At 44.0% G+C, this 24,210-nt stretch overlaps 1 protein-coding gene across 2 annotated transcripts in view; it reads right to left on the bottom strand.

Moving 5' to 3' along the window:
* The window catches only part of LOC129857329 (activating signal cointegrator 1 complex subunit 3), a 155,619-nt gene that overhangs the window by 88,087 nt on the left and 43,322 nt on the right, over positions 1–24,210 (bottom strand). For both annotated transcript variants that reach the window (XM_055925461.1, XM_055925460.1), the window contains exons 10-12: positions 17,936–18,139; positions 17,267–17,407; positions 6,698–6,862 (exon numbers count right to left, since the gene is read on the bottom strand). In XM_055925461.1, coding sequence (XP_055781436.1) covers positions 6,698–6,862; positions 17,267–17,407; positions 17,936–18,139 — 510 coding nt within the window. The remainder of the gene's footprint in view (positions 1–6,697; positions 6,863–17,266; positions 17,408–17,935; positions 18,140–24,210) is intronic.

The raw sequence follows: 24,210 nt of genomic DNA, 5'->3' as shown, positions 1-24,210 counted from the left end.
ATAGATGCACACAGAGCAGCGAGGGAGAGAGAAAAGATAGATGCAGACAGAGCAACGAGGGAGAGAGAACAGATAGATGCAGACAGAGAGCAGCGAGGGAGAGAGAACAGATAGATGCAGACAGAGCAGCGAGGGAGAGAGAAGAGATAGATGCAGACAGAGAGCAGCGAGGGAGAGAGAAAAGATAGATGCAGACAGAAAGCAGCGAGGGAGAGAGAACAGATAGATGCAGACAGAGCAGCGAGGGAGAGAGAACAGATAGATGCAGACAGAGAGCAGCGAGGGAGAGAGAACAGATAGATGCAGACAGAGCAGCGAGGGAGAGAGAACAGATAGATGCAGACAGAGAGCAGCGAGGGAGAGAGAACAGATAGATGCAGACAGAGCAGCGAGGGAGAGAGAACAGATAGATGCAGACAGAGCAGCGAGGGAGAGAGAACAGATAGATGCAGACAGAGCAGCGAGGGAGAGAGAACAGATAGATGCAGACAGAGCAGCGAGGGAGAGAGAAAAGATAGATGCAGACAGAGCAGCGAGGGAGATAGAACAGATAGATGCAGACAGAGAGCAGCGAGGGAGAGAGAAAAGATAGATGCAGACAGAAAGCAGCGAGGGAGAGAGAACAGATAGATGCAGACAGAGAGAACAGATAGATGCAGACAGAAAGCAGCGAGGGAGAGAGAACAGATAGATGCAGACAGAGAGAACAGATAGATGCAGACAGAGAGAAAAGATAGATGCAGACAGAGCAGCGAGGGAGAGAGAACAGATAGATGCAGACAGAGAGAACAGATAGATGCAGACAGAAAGCAGCGAGGGAGAGAGAACAGATAGATGCAGACAGAGAGCAGCGAGGGAGAGAGAACAGATAGATGCAGACAGAGAGCAGCGAGGGAGAGAGAACAGATAGATGCAGACAGAGAGCAGCGAGGGAGAGAGAACAGATAGATGCAGACAGAGAGAACAGATAGATGCAGACAGAAAGCAGCGAGGGAGAGAGAACAGATAGATGCAGACAGAGAGAACAGATAGATGCAGACAGAGAGAAAAGATAGATGCAGACAGAGCAGCGAGGGAGAGAGAACAGATAGATGCAGACAGAGAGAACAGATAGATGCAGACAGAAAGCAGCGAGGGAGAGAGAACAGATAGATGCAGACAGAGAGCAGCGAGGGAGAGAGAACAGATAGATGCAGACAGAGAGCAGCGAGGGAGAGAGAACAGATAGATGCAGACAGAGAGCAGCGAGGGAGAGAGAACAGATAGATGCAGACAGAGCAGCGAGGGAGAGAGAACAGATAGATGCAGACAGAGGAGCGAGGGAGAGAGAACAGATAGATGCAGACAGAGAGCAGCGAGGGAGAGAGAACAGATAGATGCAGACAGAGCAGCGAGGGAGAGAGAACAGATAGATGCAGACAGAGCAGCGAGGGAGAGAGAACAGATAGATGCAGACAGAGCAGCGAGGGAGAGAGAACAGATAGATGCAGACAGAGCAGCGAGGGAGAGAGAACAGATAGATGCAGACAGAGAGCAGCGAGGGAGAGAGAACAGATAGATGCAGACAGAGAGCAGCGAGGGAGAGAGAACAGATAGATGCAGACAGAAAGCAGCGAGGGAGAGAGAACAGATAGATGCAGACAGAAAGCAGCGAGGGAGAGAGAACAGATAGATGCAGACAGAAAGCAGCGAGGGAGAGAGAACAGATAGATGCAGACAGAGAGCAGCGAGGGAGAGAGAACAGATAGATGCAGACAGAAAGCAGCGAGGGAGAGAGAACAGATAGATGCAGACAGAGCAGCGAGGGAGAGAGAACAGATAGATGCAGACAGAGCAGCGAGGGAGAGAGAACAGATAGATGCAGACAGAAAGCAGCGAGGGAGAGAGAACAGATAGATGCAGACAGAGCAGCGAGGGAGAGAGAACAGATAGATGCAGACAGAGCAGCGAGGGAGAGAGAACAGATAGATGCAGACAGAAAGCAGCGAGGGAGAGAGAACAGATAGATGCAGACAGAGCAGCGAGGGAGAGAGAACAGATAGATGCAGACAGAGCAGCGAGGGAGAGAGAACAGATAGATGCAGACAGAAAGCAGCGAGGGAGAGAGAACAGATAGATGCAGACAGAGCAGCGAGGGAGAGAGAACAGATAGATGCAGACAGAAAGCAGCGAGGGAGAGAGAACAGATAGATGCAGACAGAGAGCAGCAAGGGAGAGAGAACAGATAGATGCAGACAGAGAGCAGCAAGGGAGAGAGAACAGATAGATGCAGACAGAGCAGCGAGGGAGAGAGAACAGATAGATGCAGACAGAGAGAACAGATAGATGCAGACAGAGCAGCGAGGGAGAGAGAACAGATAGATGCAGACAGAAAGCAGCGAGGGAGAGAGAACAGATAGATGCAGACAGAAAGCAGCGAGGGAGAGAGAACAGATAGATGCAGACAGAGCAGCGAGGGAGAGAGAACAGATAGATGCAGACAGAGCAGCGAGGGAGAGAGAACAGATAGATGCAGACAGAGAAGCGAGGGAGAGAGAACAGATAGATGCAGACAGAGCAGCGAGGGAGAGAGAACAGATAGATGCAGACAGAGCAGCGAGGGAGAGAGAACAGATAGATGCAGACAGAAAGCAGCGAGGGAGAGAGCGTGAGTGCATGCGTGAGAGGCCTATCTCCTTGCCTCCTGTGGTGAGTGTGACAGGGAAGATTGGTAAGGCTTTTAATGTGATGCAGTACCCGTCTATACCCTCTATCAAGATAGGGCCCAGCCAATCCCTGGCAGCCGATAGCCCTGGCCCGGATCAGCATAACACACAGCACTGTGTCAGCCCAGTGGTACAAAGCGGTCCATACTGTAGATACACATTACGTTCATGAACAGTGCCCCAGTCAGCCTGGTTGAGTGGATAGTGGGCTTCTTACACACACCATTTCTCCATTACTCTCACTGTTAATGGGCTCTAGAGGGCGGCTGCTTTCCCTGAGCTTTGTCCCAGATAGTCTATTCAATGTTTCAGCAATACCAACACATTACATGACCAGCAATAGTTCATTATACAGTATTCAACACTTCTGCATCTATGATACTTTACCAAAGAGCCATCCACACTAATGCCTCCAGTGATGAACGGGTTTTAAAATGCAGGTAATAACCAAATGTTTATCTCCGGAGCAATATAAAGCCTGGGGTGAGTCTACCCGACGACGGGAGAAATTTAAATAAACCAAAACTTTGACAAGCAAAACATCACATGTGATAACTGCTTCAGTGATCATCCTATATTTACATAAAGAGAAAGGAGGAAAATAAAACATCCTTTAGAGCCTCGACTTAATTTAGAGGCAGAGATTTCCATATTCATGAGGTTAAAAGATGTGAACTTAAGCACCCTGTTCCTCCTGTGTCAGGAGCACCAGCCGTGGCTCCTCCAGCCGTGGCTCCTCCAGCAGAAAACACTAACAATTAGGCTAGCCTGTCAGGTGTAGCGGTAATTGGACAGGAGGGATGTGTGTGTGTGTAGTTAGGGTTGGGGGTATCTGTGCAATGGGTTTGGGGTCCTTCAACTCCTGGTGTATTGTGGGTAGGAATGGATGCTAATTATGTCAACCCCCCCCCCCAAAAAAAACGCAATTACTGAACATCTTTGGGAGGGAGAAAGAGTGAACCATAAAGACTCTGGTTTCTTATGTGTCTATATTTGTGGGTTCAGTTGAGGAGGAATAAGATATTCTCTACTGTGGCCTAAGCGCGTTTCTCCAATGGTTTATAGGTCCATCTAAGCTTGTCATTTCTCAATAAAGATACACACCATCACCGTTCCTCACCGTCTCACTGAAGCACATATCATTCTGAAGTCTGGTTGTTCCATGTACTCCTGTGTGCTCTGGATCAAAGTTACCGCAACTTCAATGGTTAACCAAAATATTGATATGATCATATATGAGATATGACTTGTGGGTTATGACTGTGGCTGAGACCTGAAGACTTGTAGAGCAACCACAACCCACAGCTTTAGGGTTACTGGACCCCCACAGACTTCCCTGGAAGGCTCAACAACAGAGCCCAGTGTCTGCAGTGCTGTCTGTGCTCTGACTGATTTGTCTCTTCTTGGAAACCAGAGAACTAAAGACCCTGTCCTTCTCCTTCGGAGAACTCGTGTTGTTTCCTCTCTACCTCGTCATGTTTTATTGATGAGGTGGACTCCTTTTTGTACTTCCAAAGGCGACAATCTTGCTTACTGTGCGCCAATCAATAATTCACAGTGTCTTAAAGACACCTTCCAATGTGCTGTTGACTATTGACTCCAGTACGGCACAAACACCTTAATTACAAACGCTGGCTGGAGAAACACAGGAAAGACATTTCAGGAGAGACATTTCATTATAAGACGTGTTATATGCCTTCATAACAGCCCATAGGTCCGTGGAAAACGCTAGTTATAGTGTTTATAATGCCCTAGACAAACGCAAAGAAAAAGACAAAGAGGCTGCAGTGTGCGGTCTAGGACAGTCTCTAGGTAGGGGTGTGGTGTGGCCTCACAGGACGCTCCCTCAGCCCTTCTCCAGTGATAGCAGCTAGAGCTGCACATGAATAGGCTGTGAACGGAGTCAACAGCGGTCAGACGAACAGACTGCTTTTCAATTACCTGGCGGTTAACCTTGCCCACCCAGAGGTCCCCGACGTCACAGCACACTAAAATAAATAAATAAATAAATAAATAAAAAGCAGCCATATATCCTGTCAGTATCCTTCTCTCTCAGTCTCTCCCCTCTCTGATCGGTCTCTTTCTCCATTTTGTTCTCAACACTCCTCTCTTTCATCTCCAACTTTTACATCTGTCAATAATATTTTAACATTCATATTGGTATATTGATGTGTGTGTCTGCCCATGGAAAAAATAAAAATCATTCCAATCCCTTGTCACCTAGGAGACCGTGAAAGTTCCTACCATGCATCTCTCTATCCCCACTCCATTTATTAATTTCCTCCCTGGCTGGGATTGACACCTGACGCTAGCTCATCACAATGGAACACGGTTGCGGGACACTCCGGAACGATGGCTCCCATTTCCCAGACTGTCGGAATTTGCATAATCACTCTAATATCCCAAACGGCCGGGCTGATTCCTGCGCAGGACGCTGTCAATCATCATTAGAGGGAATCAGGCATCCCACTCAGACGCAGAAACACAAAGCACAGACAGCACAGCCCACAGACAGACAAGCTAACTAAAGCTAAATCACCGACTGACTGCGGTAAACACACAGCTCCACAAAGACAAGACAAAACCCTTACAATGTTTCACAATGACAGAAACCTGATATGGTTGAATGAGAATGACTGTGTGTTGTACTAATATTAATATGAATGTCCTTGTTCATAATGTTCACCATGGTGAGGAGACCCTATTGTAATGATAGAGGGAGAGACTGACCTGTCGGAGTGGGCTGACCGCTAGGCTAGTGTGGTGAGATGGGACAAGGGGGGGACAGGGTAGGATAGGGCTGGGACCAGGGCTCTAAAGTGCGACCATTTTGGTCGCATATGCTCAAAAATCTTTTTGCTGTACGACCTGGAATTTTATTTTGGGGGCACCAGTGTGACTGCAAAAACATGTGATCACCCAGAATAATTGTTATGATTAGGCTTCGCTGTACCGCTGCCTCCGAGTGCCATACTCGCCAGCCCAGAGAGCAAATCAAGTGCACCTATAGGCCTACAGCTGCCCAGCAAAATTGATACTGTGAGATTTTAAAACCATGACTAGAGAGCAATGAGCTGCTGTTTTTATGAGTGAGTTCACATTTACAGTTTTATTCAGCACTGTAACCACTTTTTATTGAACACTTTTATACGCCATTAAATGAGCTTCTCCCTTCTTCCACTCGCATTTCAACCAGCACGGCAACTGCAATGAATGACTAGCAAAGCGTATCAAAATGCTTGCATTGTTATTACTGGCAAAGTGTGTCTATTTTTATATGGAGGAATATTTCACTTTCACTGGTCAGAGGAGTAACATGTATTTGAGCTTGTGACTCGAGTTTCACCATCAGCTGGATGACGTCCCTTTTTGGTCAGAGTCAGTCTCAGCAGAGGGAGGGAGAGCAGAGGGATGGTGAGGCAGACCTTCTGCTGCGCTCCCCCCCGCTGAAACTGACCATCAGTCCAGTGAAATTTAAAAAAAGCACTTTATTAAAATGTATGCTCACTCAGCTGGGCCTCACAAGTAATACAACAACTGATCTATTACCGGTGTGATCATAAACCATACGTTTTGAAATACTTAAATCTGAGAAGAACAACATTGGCAGGTCAATTCAAGCATAGCCAATTTGCAGTGATAATGTATTGGGCCTATAGCCTACTGCACAAACCTCATTGTTACAGAACTGCTTTTAATAGGTTATTGTTGGATAGGTTACCGTTTAAGTACGGTTAAAAATATATAATAATTGACAATAAACAATGTCTTTAAAGGGTTATAGTTTCTAGCCACAGCATGTGCTTCAAGAGTAGATATAATTTATATATGCCCAATATAGGCTTTATCTGAAATCAATTTAAAAAATCTGCTTTTCTGGTGTTCCTACATTTTATTTTGTGCTACTAACTTTTTAAAGTTAGAAGCACCAGTGCTACCAATATATATGTATATTTTTTAAGAGACTTATGCTGAGACAAAGAGGTACTAACCTGTCGTAGTGTCCTGGCCACCAGGCTCTCCAGAACTGGACCTCTGTCCTCGTGTAGCAGATGCACCTCGTCCAGGATGAGGAGCTTTACAATCTGGGACAGGGCCACGTCCCCAACGCTCTTCCTGGTCACCACGTCCCACTTCTCAGGGGTGGTCACCAGCATCTGGAAAACCAAATGGACACACACCGTCAGCGACAGACAGATGAACACAAACAGACTTGATTTTGTAGGTCGATCCAAAAGTACCTGTTCAGCCCCATATACTCCAAATCCATGACATGTTTAGGTCAACGAGTTATTCATTACCATCAGACCAGGGTCCTGTGTTTAACTTGGGGACAGAGTTCTTCCTGTCCAGGTCACGTGATCAAGAAAAACTCTGGGCCCTACTCGTGTCATATACACCACCAGAGCACTCGATCCATCATGTGTTATCAGTTCATCCCTCTATCCTCTACACATCCCTCACTCCTCCCTTGTCATCTTCATCTCACCTGTTCCCGTTTAAAACCCGGACCCTTTGGGCCCTTCAGAACCATCGTTCTAGTGCAATTAAGCGTCTGACGATAGAAAAATAGAACAATGCATAATGAATGGTGTGTGAGCTGTTTGCCAACCCATCGGTGTGCGTGTGTGCAAGCGCTGTCTGGGTGTGTGGAAATTCCTATTAGACACTTTTTGTAAAATCAGTTCATTAGACTCTAGTTTGCATTTAAATCCATCTGTCTAGCCATTATAGACTGGCGCTCCTTCCTAGCAGAGAGGAAACGGCCACACACACATTGCCTTTAGAGACTGGCACGCTGCTCGCAGAGGGGAGAAGTGGCTGTCTTAATTAGGCTGCAGGTTCATCTAAATGGAAGCTCTGGCTTCCAAACCAAAAACTAGCAGGCCACAGGGCTTTCTTTAATTACACAACAAAAACAAGACGCCATTTGACTTAACAGGAAACCCTCATTATTTTCCTTGCATTGTTTTTATTAACATTGATATTGATCTCGTTATTTATTTCTATGACTGGCTGCTAAGTGTTTTATATTTATGGTTGGAGACACTCCCACGGATTGATTTCAGTGCTTCAAAAACCCTCCCCTAGATAAAATACAATATTTGTGAATATGCAGCGTTGGTGAAATAGAAGAGTGTGCAGTCCTGGAACACAATGGGGCGGATAAAGACCTGTGTCAAAGTGGGTTCCCATTATAGAACATTTACAATTACTAGAATGGAAAGGCACATTCAAATCAACGTTCCATGATGATCACGTAGCAATAGTGTCCTAGAACTGTTCTGATGTGCAAGTTGCAGCTCGTCTGTGGTGGTCAGACCCAGCCATATGATAATGAGTGGGGCTCTACCCAACATGCACCCAGTGGATCAGAACAATTCTGGAACACACGGAGCGGTTTTCTTGAACATGGATTAAGCCTAGCCCTGAACAAAAATCATACTGAATGTAGAATCTCCATTGAAAGAGCATTTTAGTCTAGGACTAAGCCTAATATGTGTCTGAGAAAAAACGACCCTATATTTCTATGTGATGTGACTCAGCCCCAGCTCCATGTTAATGAGGGGGGCTCTACCCAGCGTGGTAACAGTGATGTGTGCAGACATGTGGAACCCGGGGCCATGGTGAGGTCTTCCCACACTACCACTTATCTACTAATTACCTGTCTGACGGTCTGTCTGTCTGTCTACCTGTCACTGGCGGTCTGTCTGGCGGTCTGTATGGCGCTCTGTCTGTCTGTCTGGTCTGTGCGTGCGTGCCTTTCTGTATGTCTGTCTGTGGAGCAGAGCGCCAGGGGGCCACTCTGTCATTAAGTTAATATTTACTCTCTGGACTGAGGGAGAGGGGCTAGGAGAACCAGCGCGCCCACTGCTCATTCACCCACCCACCTGCACACTGGCATATCTGCCAGCCAGCAGCCACTCCAAGCAAATCTACTGTTACCATGGTAACTATCAGTGCCACAGAGAGAGGGGGTTTGTGAGGAGGGAAAGGTAAGAGAACTGTAGAACTGTTTCACTGCTTTCATACTGTAAGTGAACGACTAATAGCTTGTCAAGGCTACAAATGTATCCAACTGTGTTTGTGTGTGCGCACATCCACTGCATGTTTTTGATGGGAGTTGTGACAATAGCAGTGACATAGCAGACACAGAAATCAAATCGATGTTTATTTGTTGCGTACACAGATCAGCAGATGTTAAAGCGGGTGCAGGGAAATGCTTGTGTTTCTCGCTCCAGAAGTGGAGTAAGTTTCTAACATTACAACACTACTACAAGGAATGCATGTACAGAAGTAGTTATATATGGTGAGCTATGTACATATAAAGTCCTTAATTAGCTTAATTTCTCACAGATCAAATTCAATTTCAACAGAATAACATTGCAGGAATGCTAATCCTCTCTGTATTGAACTACAGCAACAACTTCACACATATATGCAAACAGTGAGAAACAAACACTGGTGTGAGTATGTTTGTAAGAGGGAGGGAGGGAGGGCGGGCGGGAGGGAGGGAGGGATCCTTTAAAAAGAATCCTCCTTATTTACCCTGATGTCTCTAGAGAGCTAACTTTATAGTACCTAGTGAACTTTAATGGAGCTGTTATTGGAGTTTTAATACATTTACTCCACACTAGCAGAAACAGGTCATTTCATGAAATTGTATTTCATCCAAAGCTCTACAGTCTGGGTAGATAGAGAAGCAAGGCTGGTTGGTGGGAGTATGCAGGGGGTAAGGATAATATTGTTGAGCCTCTGCCAGTCCATCCTCATTAAAAGTGTGTGTGTGCCCTCTCTCTCACAAGGAAACAAACGCACGTACACACGCACGCAGACACACACCTCCAGATTAACTGGTATTGACCTAATTTCTCAAGATTCACATCTCTCCCCCCCTCTCTCTCTTTCACTCTCTCTCTCTCTGATTTCATCTCTCTATCCTTAAGTACCAGGAGGTTTATGAACCTCTAAAGTCTAAGCTCTACTATCCTCTTTTGGATTTGCTAGATATGCTTGTTCTTGGCAACCTTTTCAGCCTAGTCCTTCCTCTCCGTCTTCCTCTGTCTACCTCTCACCCCCTCCATCAGAGAGGGGCTCACTAGATGGGAAGGAGTTCAGCCAAGTCCTTCCTCTCCGTCTTCCTCTGTCTACCTCTCACCCCCTCCATCGGTGAGGGGCTCACTAGATGGGAAGGAGTTCAGCCTACATCCTTCACTCCACCCTCCGTTTTGTTTAACAAATCCCATTCATCCTCCTTTTCTACATTCTGTTTTACACACGCAACACTGACTCACACATACAGTCAAACGCTCTGGGGGAAATAATGACTAATAACGAAAATATATACTTAATGAAATGAATATAAAACAAGGGAGAAGTAGTGGGAAATATGAATGATTTTACCATTGAGAGAATACACACCTGGTTAACAGAGCTATTGACAAATGCATTCGAGACAAGAACAAACTCATTTACAGGTCACTCACTGAGGCAAACAACCTAATTGGTTGATTTGCTGGGGAGCTGTTACAATTGGATTGGACAATTGATTCATCATTTTAATTGAAAGAAAACATCTGATTGGTTACGTCACTACGAGGATAACAAGTGGCAATCTAACAACATTATATTCATCATCTTCATTTTTTGAGTGGCAAGTTTTTCCTGACCACAGACACATTTCAAATATGAGTTAGTCTCAACTTATGTCAATCACATTTCCAATATATCCAGCCATCTTGTTAATTGGAGAGAACAGAGTAGCCTTTGTATCCATAACTAGCATAGGGCTCTTAGTTGAACACTTTGAAATGGGAGAGCACTTTAAAGGAGGTTGACTAAAGTACTGCTGGGTAATGTTGAAAGCATCTCCTCTCCCTCCCCCCGCGCTAAAATACAAGCACCACCTACAAAGGCACAAATACAGTGGACAATAAACAGGATATCAATTTGGTATTTTACAGTACAACTAACTTTAGTCACCATTGCAACTACAAATAAGGCTGCTGAGAACAAGGAATCAGGAAAATGAAGAGGGGGTAGTATAGACGAGGGAGAGAGAGATAAGATATAGAGACCCAGAGAACACGCACACGCCTCCTGAGAGCATGTCAACCAACTACCCACACACTGGGAGGGTTTGACCGGTAGGGATATCCTTGTCTCATCGCGCACTAGCGAGTCCTGTGGCGGACCGGGCGCAGTGCACGCTAACCAGGTCGCCAGGTGCACGGTGTTTCCTCCGACACATTGGTGCTTGGTTGAGTTAGCGTGGTTGGGTTGTGTTTCGGAGGACGCATGGCTTTCGACCTTCGTCTCTCCCGAGCCCGTACGGGAGTTGTAGCGATGAGACAAGATAGGAACTACTAACAATTGGATACTACGAAATTGGGGAGAAAAGGGGGTAAAATAAAAAATATACAAAATAAAAGATAATGGACCTATATATTTTTGATAATATAAACTTTGAGAACTAACACTAAAATAAAAACTAGACAATTGGAAGAATTGAAAATTGCAAAAACAATGAATTTAGCAGTATTCATTTGATCAGGTCTGAGCAATAGAACACAGCATTAACCATGAGAAAATGTAATAGAATTGCATGAAACTAGCAAAATGTTCTCTCAGCTCAATTGCAGAATATGTAGAATCGCAAAAAATTTGCTTTAAAACGGCAAGATAAATTCTCAGCTGCATGTAAAAATTTGTAGAATTGCAGGAAATTGGCTTAAAAATGCAAACATTTCTATACAGTTCCAAGATGGGGGCCTCTAATATTTTCTCGGCCAACCGTGCTCATTGCCACGCCCCCTGCCATGCCAACCATCTAAGCCCCTTTTTGATCCAGAAAAAGCCCTGCCTCTGACCTGTGAGTCACCCTGCATGACTGTCTAGTGTGAAAAACTCTGTGGTTGTGGTAGTGCTGGCCTCTCTATGGCTTATCAGTTATATCAGTAGCTACAGTATGTTGCAGTGAATGAACAGTCCTTTTATAAAGCCTGCCAGAGAATTAAGTACAGGAGGACACCAGAGAGAGATAAGGAACTGCACTAGTCTCCTACATAAAGCAGGAGAGAGGGACACTATCATTGTTTGAGGGTGTGTGTGTGTGTGTGGTAACTGAGCGCATGCCTTCGAAAGTATCGCCAATTCTTGCTTTTATGACTTTTATTTTCAACTAAGACAGGAGAGCAACCACTATCTATACTGCAGTTCTATATGTTGCTGTGTGATTCATGGACACAATTAGAGGTCGACCGATTAATCGGAATGGCCGATTAATTAAGGCCGATTTCAAGTTTTCATAACAATCAGAAATCGGTAATTTTGGACGCCGATTTTTTAAAATGTTATTTTTTTATACACCTTTATTTAACTAGGCAAGTCAGTTAAGAACACATTCTTATTTTTAATGACAGCCTAGGAACAGTGGGTTAACTTCCTTGTTCAGGGGCAGAACGACAGATTTTTACCTTGTCAGCTCAGGGATTCAATCTTGCAACCTTATGGTTAACTAGTCCAACGCTCTAACCACCTGCCTCACGAGGAGCCTGCCTGTTAAGCGAATGCAGTAAGAAGCCAAGGTAAGTTGCTAGCTAGCATTAAACTTATCTTATAAAAAACAATAAATCAATCATAATCACTAGTTATAACTAGACATGGTTGATGATATTACTAGTTTATCTAGCGTGTTCTGCGTTGCATATAATCGATGCGGTGGGCATTCGCGAAAAAGGACTGTCGTTGCTCCAACGTGTACCTAACCATAAACATCAATGCCTTTCTTAAAATCAATACACAGATGTATTTTTAAACCTGCATATTTAGCTAAAAGAAATCCAGGTTAGCAGGCAATATTAACCAGGTGAAATTGTGTCACTTCTCTTGCGTTCATTGCACGCAGAGTCAGTGTATATGCAACAGTTTGGGCTGCCTGGCTCATTGCGAACTAATTTGCCAGAATTTTACGTAATTATGACATAACATTGAAGGTTGTGCAATGTAACAGGAATATTTAGACTAATGGATACCATCCGTTAAATAAAATACGGAACGGTTCCGTATTTCACTGAAAGAATAAAATTTCGAAATGATAGTTTCCGGATTCGACCATATTAATGACCTAAGGCTCGTATTTCTGTGTGTTATTATGTTGTAATTAAGTCTATGATTTGATAGAGCAGTCTGACTGAGCGATGGTAGGCACCAGCCGGCTCGTAAGCATTCATTCAAACAGCACTTTCGTGCGTTTTGCCAGCAGCTCTTCGCAATGCTTCAAGCATTGCGCTGTTTATGCATGACAGGTGTGGCATATCAAGATGATGATTAAACAGCATGATCATTACACAGGTGCACCTTGTGCTGGGGACTTGTGTATTCCCAGTCATGTGAAATCCATAGATTATGGATTAATGCATTTTTTTCAATTGACTGATTTCCTTATATGAACAGTAAGTCAGTAAAATCTTTGAAATGATTGCATATTTTGTTTATACTTTTGTTCAGTGTTTGTGGTCTAAGTTTTATTTTTGAAGACAACTTTCATTTGCTTTGCCTCTAGTTTTCCATTTGTACATGAGCATTTGTGGGGCACAACAAAAAAGAAACCAAGCCAAGCATCAAACAGTTCTCCCTAAATTCCCATTCCCCTCCATGTCTCACTCACTCAATTGCGATGCGACCGCTCCCTCTACACACGCGTGCTGAGTGTACAGAAATAAATGCCTATAAAAACGGATATAACTGATGGGATACACAAGCTACATTCCATGCCAAATGACGACAGTTTTATTACAAATAAAAATAAAAAATGGACTGGTTGACTTAAGTATAGGAAATATGTGTTCCAACAGCGAGCTGCAGTTTTGGAATAATTGCCGTTTGTCACTAGTTACCCAAGCCACAAAGTCAAAATTGGCTATATAGTTTAAAAAAATGTAATAACATTAATTTTTTGGTCTTAATTTAAGATTAGGATTAGGCATAAGGTTAGCAGTGTGGTTAGGGTTAGGAGATTAAAATCACATTTTAGAAATGGACGGGGTTAATGACTGTTGCTGTAGTAACTAGTGAGACACTAATTTGCGAACTGCTATTGCCATTTAGAATTGGTTAGCCTGGGCTAACACACTATACGATACATTTATTAAACATAAGAGTGAGTGTGAGTTTTAGTCACAACCCGGCTAGTGGGAAGTGACAATGAGTGTGCTCTTTATTTAGCCATCTTACATATAAAACTTTATTTGTTCATCAAAAATTGTGAATAACTCACCACAGGTTAATGAGAAGGGTGTGCTTGAAATGATGCACATAACTCTGCAATGTTGGGTTGTATTGGAGAGTCTCAGTCTTAAATCATTTTCCACACACAGTCTGTGCCGGTATTTAGTTTTCATGCCACTGAGGGCCGAGTATCCACTCTCACATAGGTACGTAGTTGCAAAGGGCATCAGTGTCTTAACAGCGCGATTTGCCAAGGCAGGATACTCTGAGCACAGCCCAATCCAGAAATCTGTCAGTGGCTTCTGATTAAATTAAATTTTCACAAAACTGCTTGTTGCAATTTCGATGAGGCTCTCGTTCAGATATCAGTAAGTGGACTGGAGGCAGGGCATGAAAGGGATAACGAATTCAGCTGTTTGTGTCGTATGTTTTGGGAAAGTACCTGCGTAATTGTGCACCCAGCTCACTCATGTGCTTCGCTATATCACATTTGACATTGTCCGTAAGCTTGAGTTCATTTGCAAACAAAAAAATCATACAATGACGGAAAGACCTGTGTGTGGTCCTTGTTAATGCAGACAGAAAAGTGATCCAACTTTTTAATCATTGCCTCAATTGTCCCACACATTGAAAATAGTTGCGGAGAGTCCCTGTAATTCTAGATTCAGATCATTCAGGTGAGAAAAAACATCAACCAGATGGGCCAATCGTGTGAAAAACTTGTCATCATGCAAGCGGTCAGACAAGTAAAAATTATGGTCAGTAAAGAAAACTTTAAGCTGTCAATACTTTGCCCCTTGATAATCTGCGCACTTCAGTATGATGTAAAAGCGTTACATAATGCAGAAAATACACAAGATTTCAGGGGCCTTGCTTTAACAAAGTTAACCATTTTCACTGTAGTGTCCAAAACTTATTTTAAGCTGTCAGGCATTCCCTTGGCAGCAAGAGCCTCTCGGTGGATGCTGCTGTGTACTCAAGTGGCATTGTGAGCAACTGCTTGCACACGCGTTACCACTCCACTATGTCTCCCTGTCATGGCTTTTGCACCATCTGTACAGATACCAACACATCTTGACCACCAAAGTCCATTTGATGTCACAAAGCTGTAATTGTTTCAAAACATCTCTTGCCATGTCACTGATGTGTCGTGAAACAGTGTTGTTTGATGAAGGCATTGTCTGTATAGTTTTTTTGGCCTTTTCACCCAGCATCGTCCCAGCCATAACCGTGGCAGCAGGAAGAATTAAGTACTTCACAATAGTATGGGGCTTGCCAGTCCTAGCCATACAGTAGCTCACCATAAGACGCTTCTAGCCCCTTCTTATTAATGGTATCTGTTGCTTTTATACATGTCTTACTACTCGAAAGTAGACTTTATTCTCGCTCACAAAACTCCCGCTGCTTTTTTAATTTTTATTGTCATGTTTTGTTTCTAAATGTCTGCGGTTTAAGAGTGAAGGCTTCCCGCGAGAGAGTAACGGTTAACGTGATTGGATGTTAATTATTTGACTAGGCTACCTGTATTTGCCACTGTTGTTATTTCGCTGAACACTAGATGGTTTAATTTTATTTTTGGCAGTGAAACGAGGCTACTCAGGCGAGAAGAAAACCTTGTTGGAAAATATAAATGTACTGTTTTTTAAAATGTGAATCACATTTTTATTTGGCATACCCCCGACGGCATTGTGCGTTCCCCTGTTTGAGAATACCTGGCCTAGGCTATAACCACCCTGAACATAGACATGTTACATACTGAAAATATGCAAAAACATTAGTTTGATAAAGACAAGGAGCGTATTTGTTAAAACATTTAGAAAATACAAACAGGCAGAATAAACTAAATTAAACATCTGTATATTGAAAAGACAGATTTTGGTGAATAACGCAGACTTTTTTTTCTTCTTCAATTCGCCAATTTGAGCCCCGTTTCAAATAATCACTTCTCACTATTCTGTTATTTTATTCTGTTATATAACATAGGCGTGTATTGACTGCGATAAGGGCTCGAGAAATAAGAGTGTCTTGTCTGGTAAATTAACAAAACAAGGCTATGCCATTGCACAGCCATGCTTCTACAAGCAAGCGCCACTGCTAAGGGAACTATTGTCTTGAAGATTGTGTTCCACGATATAATATAACCAGTTGATATTACGATTTCAATAAATTCATCTTAAATGGCACTTGTTTTTCTATTGACTGAATATATATGGCAATATATTTGGCAATTAATTATCTGTAATGGTTATGATAAATTGTTGCACACTGTTGGCATATAGATGATTTCAAACATACACTACATGAACAAAGGTATGTGGACAACTGCTTGTCGAACATCTCATTCCAAAATCATGGGCATTAATATGGAGTTGGTCCCCCTTTGATGCTACAAGAGCCTCTACTTGCCTGGGAAGGCTTTCCACTAGATGTTGGAACATTGCTGTGGGGACTTGCTTCCATACAGCCACAAGAGCATTAGAGAGGTCGGGCACTGATGTTGGGCGATTAGGCCTGGCTCGCAGTCGGCATTCCAATTCATCCCAAAGGTGTTCGATGGGATTTAGGTCAGCGCTCTGTGCAGGCCAGTCAAGTTCTTCCACACCAATCTCGAAAAACCATTTCTGTATGGACCACGCTTTGTGCTGACAGGACATTGTCATGCTGGTAGGAAAGGGGCCTTCCCCAAACTGTTGCCACAAAGTTGGAAGTACAGAATCGTCTAGAATGTCATTGCTGTAGCGTTAAGGTTCCCCTTCACTGAAACTAAGGGGCCTAGCCCGAACCATGAAAAACAGCCCCAGACCATTCATCACTCCAGATAACGCGTTTCCACTGCCCAAATGGCTGCAAGCTTTACACTACTCCTGACAAAAAAACAGTCACATCACTCTTGCAAAAGAATTTTGAAATACAGTGCTATAACTTTGTTTAAGGTGTTTTTTTTAGTTTTTTTTTACATGTCCTAATAATTCAAAGGATTGTTCAGAACACCAGGTGTTTTAATCGGCGTATGCTTACTATGATTTTGACCTTACGCCGATTAAAATAAGCAGAGTAAAGTGCTTACATGACTTTTGCCATAACCGACCACCTGTCATAATCTGTTTAATTTCGATTTATTAGCGCATGTAAACGTGCTCAGTGTGAAGAGGGTACGGAGCTACTGCAATCCAGAGAGCCGAGCTGAGCTGAGAGCCAACCACTGGGAGGCGCTAGAGAACAGTCGTGAGGCAGAACACAACTCCACTCTGGACCAATGGAGCATAGGGAAAGCCTACGCAGAAACTGCGTGTGTGCGTGTGCTTGCGCACCCATGTGTGTTTGTACAGTACCTGTGTACGCAGGATCTCCCCTTTGGTTAGCTGCATGTCTCCAGTGAGCTCTTTGACAGCAATGCCCAGTGGCTCCAACCGCTTACTGAAGTAGTTAGTCATCTCTGCTGCCAGGGCCTTCATAGGAGCTACATACACTATCTACAGACAACGGGAGAGAGGGAGGGAGAGAGAGATGGAGGGAAGAGAGGGAGCGAGTAGGAGAGAAGAGAGAGAAAGAGGGAGGGAGATAAATATATAAATATAGAGAGAGAGAAAAGGGAGAACGGGGGGAGAAGGAGAGAAGGATAGTGAGAGGAAGTGAAAGGTCAGTCATGATAAATGAGTGTACAGCAGAGTATCACTTGTTCCCTGGCAACCAGCCAGCATAAATCACTATTTATTGAAAAATATGAAACAGGCCACTTAGATTAAGAAAGTTTAATGGAAATGTATGAAAAAGTGGCTATCGTCGCTGGTTTGCATCGGGTGTGTGGTGTTAGAATGTGTGTGTATTAGAACATGTGTGTGTGTGGGGGGGGGGCTTTATAAGGACAACCAATAATAAATGTGTTCTACTGTATGTTTGTATGTCTCGCTCACACACACACACACACACACACACACACACACACACACACACACACACACACACACACACACACACACACACACACAGTCGAGTGGTACCTTGAACTCATCCTTCTTGATGACCCCTCCAGGTTGGAGGTGCTGTCTGATCTCATGGAGGACTGTCAGCATGGCGATGTTGGTCTTGCCGGCCCCGGTGGGGGCACAGATGAGCAGGTTCTCATTGGTGTTGTAGGCTGTCTCAAACACTATGGACTGGATCCTGTTCAGACGCTGCATCCCCTTAAACACCAACTGACCAATCTGGGGGGAATGAAAGAGGGAGAAGGGGAGAGAGTGCGAGAGACAGACACAGAAAGAGACCGAGAGTGCAACAGAAAACGACAGCGAGAGAGCGAGAGAGGGTGCAACAGAGAGTGAGAGGGAGGAAGATAATAAGAAAAGGTTAAAATCACAGAGTAATTATGGGAGTCATTACAAAGACAGACATGGGATCATGATGATACAAGTCTAACACACGTCAGGACAGAGCAGACGGGAGGGATGGTCACAGCTGACTGGTTTAGGGGTCGGGGTAAAGACAAACATTGGTTGTCCTTATTGAGGGGGTCACCAGATCATTTTAATGGTTTTCTATGAGTCACATAGTGGAAAGAACATTGAGAACACTCTGACAAACCACTCCGCCGCACGCACACACACACACACACGAGTGTACACCTATCTACCACTAATTGACAGACCAATTCCCTCATATTATAGGGCAGGTTTCCCAACTGGCAGTCTTCTGAGCAAAACATTTACAGTATTTCTTTTTTAATTTAGCATTTTTGGGGGGATTTTATTTGTTGGACACAAAAGACTGTAAAAACACTAGGAAATTACGTGATTTTAATTTAAAGAAATCTGTTCAAGTATTCCCAATAGAGACACTTGATCGTATATAAATGAAAGCAAAGGGCTGAAATTATTATGTTTTAGTCAAACATTATATCTGTTTGGGCTTCTTGTGGTCAATTTCAGTCTACAAATGATTTACAATTATGTCCCGGCCCCCCGCTCAAGAAAAGAAATCATCCAGCGGCTGAATCTAGTTGATGATCCCTGCTATATGGGGGATGATTTACTGTTTCCTAGGGGGTGGCTGCAGACAGGGTGTGGGAAGGGGGAGGGCTTTGACTGCCAGTAGGAGAGAGGTTAAATCCTGAGTGGTGGGAACAGCTGTCAATCAACCTGCCCACCGCTTGACTTCTCCTTGGTAACAGAGCGTGGGTGACAGACAGGCCTCAATCTCCCGGCGACCGATGTTGATAAGGAGAGAAATGGCCCTTCTGAAAGACAGCAACCGTGACCAGTCAACCGCCCACTACTCGGACACACACAGACATTCAGCCGTCAGAGTGGGCAGTTAACTGCTCCGGCCACCCTCACTCCTAGGGAAAGAGACACAGAACTGCAGGTCCAGGTGTGTGCTCTGTCCCCATCTGTCCATCAATCTCCCTCTCACTCACTTTATAGCCTTCATGTACGTCATGCTCCCTCTATCAACTCTTTCTCTCTCACTGAGTGGACTGGGATGTCTTGAGTTTAGACAGCAATAGCATTTATTTAAGGATTCATTAAAAATGTCATCACTCTACTCTTCCTCCCAGTTTCAATCTGACACTCAGAAAAATAAAGAATTTGAGTGCTGCGTGTCATCCAGGGACTGGGGCCAAAGACGGTGAGAAGAGGCAGGAGTCAGCCCCGTTGCCCTGACAACCCAAACCAACACTGATGAAGGCAGGAGTCAGCCCCGTTTCCCTGACAACCCAAACCAACACTGATGAAGGCAGGAGTCAGCCGCGCGGCCCTGACAACCCAACACTGATGAAGGCAGGAGTCAGCCCCGTTGCCCTGACAACCCAACTCTGAAGAAGGCAGGAGTCAGCCCCGTTGCCCTGACAACCCAACTCTGATGAAGGCAGGAGTCAGCCCCGCGGCCCTGACAACCCAACACTGATGAAGGCAGGAGTCAGCCCCGTGGCCGACAACCCAACCCAACTCTGATGAAGGCAGGAGTCAGCCCCGTTGCCCTGACAACCCAACCCAACACTGATGAAGGCAGGAGTCAGCCCCGCGGCCCTGACAACCCAACTCTGATGAAGGCAGGAGTCAGCCCCGTTGCCCTGACAACCCAACCCAACTCTGATGAAGGCAGGAGTCAGCCCCGTTGCCCTGACAACCCAACCCAACTCTGATGAAGGCAGGAGTCAGCCCCGAGGCCCTGACAATCTTTGGAGGGAGTTGAAAGTCCGTGTTGCCCAGCAACAGCCCCAAAACATCACTGCTCTAGAGGAGATCTGCATGGAGGAATGGGCCAAAATACCAGCAACAGTGTGTGAAAACCTTGTGAAAACTTACAGAAAACGTTTGACCTCTGTCATTGCCAACAAAGGGTATATAACAAAGTATTTAGATAAGTATTTGGTCAATAACAAAAGTTTATTTTCCACCATAATTTGCAAATAAATTCATTAAAAGTCCTACAATGTGATTTTCTGGATTTCTTTTTCTAATTTTGTCTGTCATAGTTGAAGTGTACCTATGATGAAAATTACAGGCCTCTCTCATCTTTTTAAGTGGGAGAACTTGCACAATTGGTGGCTGACTAAATACATTTTTGCCCCACTGTGTGTGTGTGTGTGTGTGATATATATATATATATATATATCTCGTGAGAGAGAAAAACTCATTCTGATTGGCGCAGCGATGGGTGGGCATAGACCCACCCACTGGGGAGCCAGGCCCACCCATCACTGCGCCCTTACCCAGTCATGTGAAATCCATAGATTAGGGCCTAATTAATTTTTCAATTGACTGATTTCCTTCAATTTACTATAAGTCTATAAAATAAAACTATAAAATTATTAAATTGTTGCATTTATATTTTTGTTCATTCATTCAGAGAGAGAGAGACAGCCAGAGAGAGAGAAATACAAAGAGAGGCAGAGAGCGAGAAGAAAAAAAGAGGCAGAGAGAAAAAAGAAAAAGAGAGAAAGACAATACTATACACACCATCTTGACATATCTTTGAACTAAGCAAGTAAAGGAATGGATATTAGTGCAGTGTGTTGTACTCATTCTTTCTCTCTAGTCTAAATGACTGTCGGGCTGATTTCCTCTCATCCTCTCTCCCTGGCGAGTCGAGCGTCCTCCTGTCTAACCAATTATTTCCCCCAAGGCCAAGTCCTGAGAGCACCCAATTTATAAATATGCATTTCTGAATTAGGAGCGGCACAGTTTCACCCTTTTCCGCACGGCTCCTGCACACACACGCAAGCACACACACACAATTGCCAGGACTCAAACACACACAATGTGTCGCTGTGGCAAACACGTTCACTTTAAGCGGCTAGACCCCCTTTTGTTTTGATTTATCGACTTTGTCTGTAGATAACGAGGAGCCAGCGTCCCGAACTCCTTAAACATGCTAATTCATGCAAATGTATGCCTGCTCCAATATTCACCTTGAGCTAATGCATACATGTTGTAAATATGATATTGCCATCTTTTAATAATCTTTTTGAAAATCTTCAGTGCTTTGTTTATGTATTTTTTTCTTCATTTCTTAAAACATTTCTGGCTGGCTTCATTGTTAATCAGATGTATGCACTGTAAATCTTCCAATAGGAGATGCAGCTGTCCCTGCCAGGAGTAGTCTCCGGGGTCCAAGCAGCAGTAACTCACTGAAGAGGTAACGTTCATATGCAGCTGTTAACATAACATTCATTTCATTAAAAATCCCTGTCTCCAAACAGCATGGTTATACATCTTCAGCAATAAGTGAAACACCACAAATATAGCTAACAGTTTAAATGCTTTTATTGAACCTTTATTTAACTCGGCAAGTCAGTTTAAGAACAAATTCTTATTTACAATGACGGCCTACAGTTAACCCCATCTAAGAGAAACTACCAACAGTAGACACCACAATTCACGTTTAAATGAAAATTCTACATGGTTGTTTTATCAACTGGCCTCAGTTTGTTGGAGTTATTGCCTGTGGCTGAGTTTATGAACAGGCCTGCGATCAGTCCATCAGTGTGCACACTGGGATTATAACATTGTTTCTATGAGTTAAAGGCCAAACTTTGAGTAACAAAATTAATTTGACATCACCAGGAAATATTCCAACTCAATTACGACGACAATAGTCTTAAACACATTTCATCCCCCAGGCATTCAAAAAAAAAACACACCTCGAGAACCAATCTCAGATTCCTGTTTTTCTCACCACTGGGGTTGAAAAATCCTAGTAACTTTCACAAAATCACCAGGTTTTCCAAAAACCGTGGTTGGAATATTCATGGAATCCTCCAACTGGGATTTCTGGAAAACCTAGGCATTTGTGGAAAGTTACTGGAATGTCCCAACCCTACTCCCCCACAAAGACAGACCCATGCAGCTATCAAAGGGTTCTCCCCAGGATGTCAACCAGGTGGTGCTGATGTGAGTGGAGGAATGGGAGAGGGCCAGAGGGGGCAGAAGCATAACATTTGTGAAAGCCCTTCTCTCCCGAAACTCTGCTCACTTTAAAACGCGTTTTAAACGTGTTTAAAACGTGTTTTAACCAAAATTCCATTTGAAGGGACCATCTCAAAAATGTCCTAGATACGACTGCCTCATTCCAGCTTTGTCGCCACCTATTCATCATCATCATCATCATCATCATGTACAACTGACTAATTCCAACTGCATCACTTTACATTCTGATACACCCATGTGCCTAACCCCCTAACTAAAACATTGTTAGTTCCAGATGTCTAATAGATGACCATACCATGAACACTGTTAAAGTGAGCAAGCTGGATGGAACGTGACCGCTCGCCACAGATTTTGTGGGAGTATCGAACCCATCCAGGCCCAGAACATCTGTGTGTGTTGTGTGTGTATCCCAATACCAGTCAGTACTGTGTGTGTTTCCCACTCTCGGTTCATACAGTGTTGTCTCTGTGTGTGTGTGTGTGTGTGTATATATTTCCCAGTCCGTACTGTGTAGTGAGTGCGATGGAAGCCAGCAGGCTCATTATTAGAGTGCTAGCACAGCCTACGGCCAAATGTGCCAACCAGGCTGATTGGGAATAAACTGGCAATACAGAACCAATCCACCAGCCACTCTAAACTCACTAATTAGACACTCAAAGATCCCAGTAATGATTCCACAGCTAAATCTAAAACACCTACCAAGCAGTCTCTGTCCAATTGCCTCCCTGTCCTAGTTTAACACAGTGCATTTGGAAAGTATTCAGACATCTTGACTTTTTCCACATTTTGTTACTTCAGACCTATTCTAAAATGGATTAAATCGTTTTTCCCCCACATTAATCTACACACAATGAATACCCCATGAAGAGAAAGCAAAAATAGGTTGAAGCACCTTTGGCAGAAATTACAGCCTCGAGTCTTCTTGGGTATGACCCTATTAGCTTGGCACACCTGTATTTGGGGAGTTTCTCCTATTCTTTTCTGCAGATCCTCTTAAGCTCTGTCAAGTTTGGATGGAGAGCTTCGCTGCATAGCTATTTGGGTTCAAGTCTGGGCTCTGGCTGGGCCACTCAAGGACATTGTGCTTAGGGTCGTAGTCCTGTTGGAAGGTGAACCTTCGCCCGCAGTCTGAGGTCTTGAGCGCTCTGGAGAAGGTTTTCATCAAGGATCTCTATACTTTGCTCTATTCATTTTTCCCTCGATCCTGACTAGTCTTTAGCTGCCTTTTGGCAATCTCCAAGCGGGGTATCATGTGCCTTTTACTGAGGAATGGCTTCCGTCTGGCCAATCCACCATAAAGGCCTGATTGGTGGAGTGCTGTAGAGATGGTCACCTCCCTGACTTTATTTAACTAGGCAAGTCAGTTAAGAACAGATTCTTATTTTCAATAACTGCCTAGTTCAGGGGCAGAACGAAAGTTTTTTACCTTGTCAGCTCGGGGATTCGATCTTGCAACCTTTCGGTTACTAGTCCAACGCTCTAACCACTAGGCTACCTGCCGCATTCTCCCCCGATTGCTCAGTTTGGCCGAGCGGCCAGATCTAGGAAGAGTCTTGGTGGTTACAAACTTCTTCCATTTAAGAATGATGGAGGCCACTGTGTTCTTGAAGACCTTCAATGCTGCAGAATCTTTTTGGTATCATTCCCCAGATCTGTGCCTCGACACAATTCTGTCTGAGAGCCCTACGGACAATTTCTTCGACCTCATGGCTTGTTTTTTCTCTGACATGCACTGTCAACCGTGGGACCTTATATAGACAGGTGTGTATCTTTCCAAATCATGTCCAATCAATTGAATTTACCAAAAGGTAGACTCCAAACAAGTTGTAGAAACATCTCAAGGATGG

This window comes from Salvelinus fontinalis, chromosome 6 (genome assembly GCF_029448725.1).
Source record: "Salvelinus fontinalis isolate EN_2023a chromosome 6, ASM2944872v1, whole genome shotgun sequence".
NCBI classification, from domain to species: domain Eukaryota; kingdom Metazoa; phylum Chordata; class Actinopteri; order Salmoniformes; family Salmonidae; genus Salvelinus; species Salvelinus fontinalis.
The sequence above is the reverse complement of the archived record's forward strand: the minus strand, read 5'-3'. Positions and strand labels throughout refer to the sequence as shown.